The sequence below is a fragment of the Nomascus leucogenys genome, chromosome 23, assembly GCF_006542625.1.
Source record: "Nomascus leucogenys isolate Asia chromosome 23, Asia_NLE_v1, whole genome shotgun sequence".
NCBI lineage: Eukaryota > Metazoa > Chordata > Mammalia > Primates > Hylobatidae > Nomascus > Nomascus leucogenys.
Genome location: NC_044403.1, coordinates 34,057,780 through 34,066,877, shown reverse-complemented (window position 1 = coordinate 34,066,877; position 9,098 = coordinate 34,057,780). Strand labels below are relative to the sequence as shown.

The following is a 9,098-nucleotide window of genomic DNA, read 5'->3' as shown; positions in this document are numbered from 1 at the left end:
GTCCAGGCTGGTCTCAAACTCCTGACCTCAGATGATCCACACACCTAGGCCTCCCAAAGTACTGGGATTACAGGCATGAGAGCCACCACACCTGGCAGCCTCAATTGTTTTTTAACAGGACTTTGGCAGTCACTTAAAGCACAATCATGAAAATACATACGTGGGGGGAAAAGCTAAAGGATACCTTGCTTGTGTTCTGAGTAGTTTGTGCAGAATTCTCCCTACCTATACAAGTGTTGGAAAGGAACCATAGGAATGGCAAGGTTGCTTTGTTAGGGAGGTAGGATTTCTGTTCTGATTTTCAGTAATGACATGGGCTCAGGCTCCACGTTTCTCCCTCCCTGATTTTTTTTTTTTTTTTTTTTTGACAGAGTCTCACTGGCGCCCAGGCTGGGTGCTATGGCAAGATCTCGGCTCACTGCAACCTCCTTCTCCTGAGTTCAAGTGATTCTCTGGGCTCAGCCTCTGTTATATGTAAAATGTTTATTTAGAAGCAGAATGTTTGTTCCCTGGTACCGTAAGGAAAGATCAGCGTTCAGACAAAAAGTTCTCTCAGCAAGTAAATTTTACTTTCTGCAGAAAGGGTGCTCCTTGCAGATGGAATGATGGCGAGAGCATACCTGAATAAAGGAGGGAAGCAATTTTTATCTCTTAACGCAGCTTGTCCCTGCTACTGTGTCCTGTCTCTGTTGGCTGGAGCCAGACCTGAACCCGATGGGCTAACAGTTTAAAAACTTTTTTAAATAGGTAAAAGCAATGGAGAACAGAGGAAAAGAGGAAGTTGCTTACTAAAGGACTTACAAAAGTAATAATATTCCCAAATAAGGAAGGGGCATAGGCTGTAAGCTGAGACATGCCTGTGAGCACGTCCAGCACAAATATCTTGGTTAGAGTACAAAGACATAGAATGTACTACGTGCCTGTGAGCATGTTTAACACAAGTATTTTGGTTAAAGTACAAGGACATAGAATGTCCTTATTCCTTTATACCTAACAGCTACATAGGATAGGGCTTAACAAAGAGTTATTAGCACAAAGCAAGGAGGCTTGAAGGAAGTTAGTCTTTAAAAGAAACATTTATAATTTATTTTTTAACAAGAAGGGAAACTTTGAAGAGGAAACTTTTTACTTTCTACAGCCTCCCGAGTAGCTGGGATTACAGGCATGCAGCACCACGCCCCACTAATTATTTTATATTTTTACAAATATTTTGGCTTCTTCCAATGTCCACGTTCTTACCAACACTTGCTAGTGTCCATCTGTTTTTTTTTTTTTTTTGAGTTGGAGTTTTGCTCTTGTCACCCAGGCTGGACTGCAATGGCACAATCTCGGCTCACTTCAACCTCCGCCTCTCAGGTTCAAGCGATTCTCCTGCCTCAGTCTCCTGAGTAGCTGGGATTACAGGCATGCACCACCACTCCCGGCTAATTTTGTATTTTTAGTAGAGATGGGGTTTCTCCATGTTGGTCAGGCTGGTCTCAAACTCCCGACCTCAGGTGATCCACCTGCCTCAGCCTCCCAAAGTGCTGGGATTATAGGTGTGAGCCACCACACCCAGCCCTGCTAGTGTCCATCTTGTAGATTACAGCCACCCTAGTGGGTGTGAAGTGGCATCGCATTTTCGTTTTGATGTGCATTTACCTAATGATTAATGAAACTAAAGCATCTTTTCATGTTATTATTGGCAACTGGTGTATATATACACGTGTACATCTACATCTATATCTATATCTATATATATATATAGATATAGATATAGATATTTTTTTTTTTTTTTGAGACAGAGTTTTACTCTTGTTGCCCAGGCTGGAGTGCAGTGGCGCGATCTCGGCTCACTGCAACCTCCACCTGCTGGGTTCAAGTGATTCTCCTGCTTCAGCCTCCTGAGTAGCGGGATTATAGGTGCGCGCCACCATGCCCAGCTAATTTTTGTATTTTTAGTAGAGATAGGGTTTCACATGTTGGCCAGGCTGGTCTTGAACTCCTGACCTAGTGATCCACCCACCTCAGCCTCCCAAAGTGCTGGGATTACAGGCGTGAGCCACCATGCCTGGCCTACCTATGTTTTATTCTGAGAATTTTCTGGTTTTAGGTCTTAAACTTAGATCTTTGATTATTTTTCAGTTACTGTAAATGGTGTATAAATAGTGTGAGGTAAAGGAGTCAACTTCATTCATTGACATTTGTTTTGCAAATCATTGTTGGCTTTTTGTTTTTGTTTTTTGGTCCTTTTGTTTTTTTTGGGTTTTTTTTTATCCTTTTGTTTTTTTTTGTTTTTTTTTTTGAGACGGTGTTTCGCTCTTGTTGCCCAGGCTGTAGTGCAATGGCTCGATCATGGCTCACCGCAACCTCCGCCTCCCAGGTTCAAGCGATTCTGCCTCAGCCTCCCGAATAGCTGGGATTACAGGCATGCACCACCACGCCCAGCTAATTTTGTATTTTTAGTAGAGATGGGGTTTCTCCATGTTGGTCAGTCTGGTCTCGAACTCCCAACCTCCGGTGATCCACCCACCTCGACCTCCCAAAGTGCTGGGATTATAGGCATGAGCCACCGTGCCCGGCTGTTTTGTTTGTTTTGAGATAGGGTCTCAACTCTGTTGCCTAGGCTGGAGTGCAGTGGCATGATCACAGCTCATTGCAGCTTTGACCTCCCACCTCACCCGCCTGAGTAGCTGGGACCACAGGCGTGCACCACTCTTGGCTTTTTTAAGACAGGGTTTCACCATATTGCCCAGGCTGGTCTCCTGGGCACAAGCAATCTACCTGCCTTGGCCTCCCAAAGTGCTGGGATTACAGGCATCAGCCAGCATGCCCGGCCCTGTTTGCAGTTGAATACACGGTTTTGCCATATTGGCCAGTCTGGTCTTGAACTCCTGACCTCAGGTCATCTTCCTGGCTTGGCCTCCCAAAGTGCTAAGATTATAGGAGTGAGCCACCGCGCCCAGCCAAGAATTATTTTTATGTGATGAGTCACTTCTCTCTTGCTGCTTTCAAGAGTCTTTGTCTTTCAACAATTTGTTATGTGTCTCCTTTAGTTTATTCTACTTAGTGTTTGTTGAACAAAAAAACTAGATGTGCAGATTCATGTTTTTCATGAAATTTGGCATGTTTTTGGCCTTTTTTTTTTTTTTTTGAGACAGAGTTTCGCTCTTGTTGCCCAGGCTGGAGTGCAATGGTGCAATCTTGGCTCACTGCAACCTCCACCTGCCAGGTTCAAGCAATTCTCCTGCCTCAGCCTCCCAAGTAGCTGGGATTACAGGTATGCACCACCATGCCTGGCTAATTTTGTATTTTTAGTAGAGACGGGGTTTCTCCATGTTGGTCAGGCTGGTTTCGAACTCTCGACCTCAGGTGATCTGCCTGTTTCGGCCTTCCACAGTGCTGGGATTACAGGCGTGAGCCACCACACCTGGCTAATTTTGTATTTTTAGTAGAGTCGAGGTTTCTTCATGTTGGTCAGGCTGGTTTTGAACTCTCAACCTCAGGTGATCTGCCTGCCTCAGCCTCCCAAAGTGCTAGGGTTACAGGCATGAGCTACCGCGCCCAGCCTTGACCATTATTATTTTTTTAAGTATTCTTACTCCTTTCTCTGTCTAGTCTACTCCTGGGACTGAAATTATGCATATGTTGGTATGCTTAATAGTGTCCCACAGGTCTCTGAGGCCCAGTTCATATTTGTTTCTTTGTTTAAATTTCTCTTCCTCAGACTTCCCTTTGTATAGAGCCTCAAGGTCAGCCAGAGGTGAGAGTTTAGGGCTTTTTCAGGTCTCTCCTGAGTATATCCATAGTCCTCCGTGTGTATATGACCCGTATTCCCAAAAATGTTTTGGGCTTTTCAAAGCCCCTGTGGACGTCTCATTCCTTTGCTCTTCCTTTTTAGCTTTTTGTTTAGTCTATTGTTTGTGGCAACTGTTATCCATCACCTCAGGCAGCTGGCACTGGGCAAGCCCTGAGCTGATGTGGTAGGAGTCTTCCGGGAGCCGTCAGACACGTTCAATAACGGACGTTCTATGCGAATGAGGGCATTTTGCTCCCACAGTAACCGGGAATGTAGCTTCTTATTTCCAAGATTACCACTGAGCTGGAGGGCAGGGTTGAACCAGGGAAAGCTACAACCCACAAAGGCCACTGTTCTTACTGATGGTCACCCGTTTAATTGAATAACACCCCCTGGGATGATGAAAGGCTTTGATTAATTTCCATAGCTCTGTAAAAGTTGATTCTGATCATTTTTGCTATGTTTTTCCTGCCCTTATTGGGCGAGGGGTGGGCACATTTTTTAGGGGTCTTTCTCCATTTTCACTGACAACTAGTTTTTGATTTTTATTTTATTTTTTATTTTATTTTTTTCTTGAGACAGAGTTTCGTTCTTGTTGCCAGGCTGGAATGCAGTGGTGTGATCTCTGCTCACCGCAAACTCCACCTCCTGGGTTCAAGTGCTTCTCCTGCCTCAGCCTCTGGAATAGCTGGGATTACAAGCATGTGCCACCACACCTGGCTAATTTTGTATTTTTAGTAGAGATGGTGTGTAGAAAATAAAAAGTTTCCTTTTCAAAGTTTCCCTTCTTGTTAAAGAATAAATCATGTGTTAGAAATAATAGTTTCTTTTACAGACTAACTTCCTTCAAGCCTCCTTGCTTTGTACTAATAATTCTTTTTTTCTTTTTTTTAAATTATACTTTAAGTTCTAGGGTACATGTGCACAACATGCAGGTTTGTTACATACGTATACATGTGCCACGTTGGTGTGCTGCACCCATTAACTCGTCATTTACATTAGGTGTATCTCCTAATGCTATCCCTCCCTCCTCCCACCCCACAACAGTCCCCGGTGTGTGATGTTCCCCTTCCTGTGTCCAAGTGTTCTCATTGTTCAATTCCCACCTGTGAGTGAGAACATGCGGTGTTTGGTTTTGCTAATAATTCTTTAAGCTCTATCCTATGTAACTGTTAAACATGCTCACAGGCAGGTAGTACATTCTATGTCCTTGTACCTTAACCAAAATATTTGTGCTGGATGTGCTCACAGGCACGTTCCAGCTCACAGCCTATGCCCCTTCCCTATTTGGCATAAGCAACCTCCTCTTTTCCTCTGTTCTCCCTTGCCTTTATCTATTTAGAAAAGTTTTAAATTATTAGCCAGTCGAGTTTTAGTTTAGATTGTGCAGTCTGGCTCTAGCCAATGGAGACAGGACACAGCAGCAGGGACAAGCTGCATAGGGGATAAAAATAGCTTCCCTCCTTTATTCAGGTGTGTTCTCACCATTTTTCCATCCGTGAGGAGCACCCTTTCTGCAGAAAGTAAAATTGCCTTGCTGAGAGAACTTTTTGTCTGAATGCTGATCTTTCCTTATGGTACCAGGGAACAAGCATTCTGTTTCTAAATAAACATTTTACATATAACACAGGGTTTCTCCATGTTGGTCAGGCTGGTCTCAAACTCACGACCTCAGGTGATTTGCCCACCACGGCCTCCCAAAGTGCTGGGATTACAGGCATGAGCCACCGCACCCAGCCTAGTTTTTAAATTTTATTTTTTTATTTTTATTTTTGAGATGGAGTCTCCCTCTGTCATCCAGGCTGGAGTGCAGTGGCACGATCCCTACTCACTGCAACCTCTGCCTCCCGAGTTCAAGCGATTCTCCTGCCTCAGCCTCCCAGAGTAGCTGGGACTACAGGCACGTGCCACCACGCCTGGCTAATTTTTGTATTTTCAGTAGAGACAGGGTTTCACCATGTTGACCAGGATGGTCTCCATCTCTTGACCTCGTGATCTGCCCGCCCCACCCCCCCAAAGTGCTGGGATTACAGGCGTGAGCCACCGCGCCCGGCCTTTGCTTACTTTTTAAATATTTTATAATAAAAATATTCCCATATAACAAGGTCACATTTACCTACTTTTTTGACACAAGGTCTCGCTTGATATCGCCCAGGCTGGAGTGCAGTGGCGATCTCGGCTCACTGCAGTCTCCACCTCCAGGGCTCAAGCGATCCTCCCGCCTCAGCTTCCCAAAGCGCTAGGACCCAAGGCGCGCGCCGCGCGTCGAGTCATGAGGAGTCAAGGGAATAAAGAACAGGGTGCTCAGCCCGGGGGCCCAGCCTCCCGCTGTCAGGCGCTGCCTGCGGCCGAGACCCCCGCCCGCGCCTTCTGCCGGGCTGCCCTACAAGCCGCCCTTTCTCTGGAGGTCCTCAACCTGGAGGGGCAGCCTCCACCCGGCCATCGCACAGCCTGAGAACGTGGAGAAAAGGAGCGTCGGGGTCTCACAGGCGGCGTGGGAAACGCCGGGCGGGGCGGGGCGCTGTCACGGCAACAGAGAGACGCGACGGGGCCCCGCCCCACCGCCAGTTTCCACGACAACCCGAAGAGCGCGGGGAGGCAGGCGGTGCCCCGGCCCCTGACTGACGGGACCCGGGCCAGCGCGCTTCGTCCCCGCCCACCCGACAGGCCCCGCCCCCACGCCCGGCCCCGCCTTGCACTCCCCGGCTGTCGCGAGGTTTTGACTCTCGTGGCGCCCCACGGGCCGACGGGAGTGGCGGCCGCGCGAAGGAGGCCAAGATGGCGGCAGCTGCGGCTTCGCTTCGCGGGGTAGTGTTGGGCCCGCGGGGCGCGGGGCTCCCCGGCGCGCGTGCCCGGGGTCTGCTGTGCAGCGCGCGGCCCGGGCAGCTCCCGCTACGGACACCTCAGGTGAGCGCTGGGCCGGGCCCCGGCCTCCGCGCGGCCCCGCATCTCCGTGAAGGTCACGGCGGGGAGGCTGCGGGCGTGGGCCGGGGCAGCGCGGAAGCGGTCCCGGCCACCCAGCGCCGCCGGTCCCCACTGCCTGCCGACCTTGAGCGTGTGGGATCAGGGCTGGGCGCCCACCTCTCCGAACGGCAGGGCGCCCGTCCCGAGCGTGGGGGTCGGCGGGACGGGCTAGCTGCCGTGGCCGGGCTGGGGCTTTCCCGGATGGCGCGCCCCGGACGGCTCTTGCGGCTGGCTGTCCAAACTGGGCCCGCGTCCTGAAGTGACCCCAGCCTGACCTCGGCCAGCTGCTTGTGACCTTGGCCTGTCCCAGCACCCTTGGTCACTTCGGTCTGATCCCCGGCTCAGGATCCAGGAACACCCTCTCCTGAGAGCGAATCACGGTCTAGGGGTCAGCGGCGGAGAGGGATGGGGTGGGTAGTGGGACAGGGTGTGCGTCTGGTGCCCTGCAGGAGGAGGCCATTGCTGGGTGGAGAGGTGGGCGCTGAGAGTCGGATCCCCAGGTACGGCTGGGTGGTGTCCTGGCAGGCGCTGAGCGGAGATCTTGCAGGCAGTGGCCTTGTCGTCGAAGTCTGGCCTTTCCCGAGGCCGGAAAGTGATGCTGTCAGCGCTGGGCATGCTGGCGGCAGGGGGTGCGGGGCTGGCCGTGGCTCTGCATTCGGCTGTGAGTGCCAGTGACCTGGAGCTGCACCCCCCCAGCTATCCGTGGTCTCACCGTGGCCTCATCTCTTCCTTGGACCACACCAGGTGTGCAGCTGGCTGGCTGGCTGGCAGGGGGAGGTTCTGGGTGGAGCTGGTGAGGTGGAATCTTCAGCGTTCCTAACCCTTTCCCTCCCTCCAGCATCCGGAGGGGTTTCCAGGTATATAAGCAGGTGTGCGCTTCCTGCCACAGCATGGACTTCGTGGCTTACCGCCACCTGGTGGGCGTGTGCTACACGGAGGACGAAGCTAAGGAGCTGGCTGCGGAGGTGTGGCGTCTGGGAATGCCTGGGACCCAGGGCTCAGGGCTCCCACTGTTGAGATGGCAGGGTTGTGATGAGGCTCTCCGTGGCAGGTGGAGGTGCAAGACGGCCCCAATGAAGATGGGGAGATGTTCATGCGGCCAGGGAAGCTGTTCGACTATTTCCCAAAACCATACCCCAACAGTGAGGCTGCTCGAGCTGCCAACAACGGAGCATTGCCCCCTGACCTCAGCTATATCGTGCGAGCTAGGTACACGGGCTGCCCGTGGGGTGGTGCCGGAGAGGTGGGGGAAGGGCTGACTTGTGCTTGGAACTAAGGAGCCATGGATCTGGTCCTAGGCATGGTGGTGAGGACTACATCTTCTCCCTGCTCACGGGCTACTGCGAGGCACCCACCGGGGTGTCACTGCGGGAAGGCCTCCACTTCAACCCCTACTTTCCTGGCCAGGCCATTGCCATGGCCCCTCCCATCTACACAGATGTCCTGGAGTTTGACGATGGTAAGAGGCCTCTAGTCTGGCAGTGGGCATGTGGAATACTTCTCCACTACCCCCAGGGATGCTTTCCCTGCTTAACTGCGTCCAAGAGGTCCTGCCCACTTCTTGTCTGGGGCATCTTATGTTCATGTCTCAGGAGGCTTTTGGGTTCCTTCAGTCTTGCGTATGTCCGGTGGAGGGTACTGTCCCTTTGATGCCTTGGGTAGGGGGCAGTGTCTGCTCCACAGAGGGGGTGCATTATCCCAGTTTGGACATGAGCCTGAGAATAGCCCTCACTGCTTGTCCTTGGCCAGGCACCCCAGCTACCATGTCCCAGATAGCCAAGGATGTGTGCACCTTCCTGCGCTGGGCATCTGAGCCAGAGCACGACCATCGAAAACGCATGGGGCTCAAGGTAAAAGGGTTGGGTGAAGGCCATGGTGGGTATCAGAGAAGGGCTGGGAGCTAGCTGGGCAGGGCTCCTCCCCACTCCCTTCTCTGAGCCTTCCTTGTCTGCAGATGTTGATGATGATGACTCTGCTGGTGCCCCTGGTCTACACCATAAAGCGGCACAAGTGGTCAGTCCTGAAGAGTCGGAAACTGGCATATCGGCCGCCCAAGTGACCCTGTCCAGTTCTGCTTGCCATCCTGCCACAACAGGCCCTCAGGCCCAAGAGCCATCCCAGGCCTGTTCAGGCCTCAGCTGGCTAAGCCCCTCTTCATCTGGAAAAAGAGGCAAGGGGGCAGGAGCAGGAGACCAGGCTCTAGCTCTGGGCCCTCCTTCAGCCCCCATCATGGGAATAAATTAAGTTTCTCAATGTACATATTTGAGCTATTATATGGAAGGAGTGCAGGTTTGCAAGGGACTCTTGATACCAATACTCTTGCCTTCACAAGGCTCCCAGGATGTCCCATGCAGTG

General features: G+C 51.3%; 1 protein-coding gene across 2 annotated transcripts; it reads left to right on the top strand.

Annotated features, from left to right (window-relative positions):
* Nucleotides 1–6,051: 6,051 nt before the first annotated feature.
* LOC100604545 (cytochrome c1, heme protein, mitochondrial) lies at nt 6,052–8,999 on the top strand. Of its 2 annotated transcripts, none has more exons than XM_003281179.4 (7): nt 6,052–6,685; nt 7,290–7,486; nt 7,581–7,707; nt 7,794–7,951; nt 8,041–8,201; nt 8,492–8,592; nt 8,697–8,999. In XM_003281179.4, exons 1-7 carry the CDS (start codon nt 6,557–6,559, stop codon nt 8,799–8,801), a joined length of 978 nt encoding a protein of 325 aa, XP_003281227.1. In that variant the 5' UTR covers nt 6,052–6,556; the 3' UTR covers nt 8,802–8,999. The 2 variants fall into 2 exon arrangements, with proteins under 2 accessions (XP_003281227.1, XP_030660323.1); XM_030804463.1 differs by lacking the exon at nt 6,052–6,685 and adding an exon at nt 6,710–7,130.
* The last annotated feature ends 99 nt before the right edge of the window (nt 9,000–9,098 follow it).

Coding starts and splice junctions, on each gene's coding strand:
- LOC100604545 (XM_003281179.4), top strand. CDS start 6,557: ATGGCGGCAGCTGCGGCTTCGCTTCGCGGGGTAGTGTTGGGCCCGCGG. Junction 8,202..8,491: donor TGTCCTGGAGTTTGACGATG/GTAAGAGGCCTC, acceptor GTCCTTGGCCAG/GCACCCCAGCTACCATGTCC. Junction 8,593..8,696: donor GAAAACGCATGGGGCTCAAG/GTAAAAGGGTTG, acceptor CCTTGTCTGCAG/ATGTTGATGATGATGACTCT.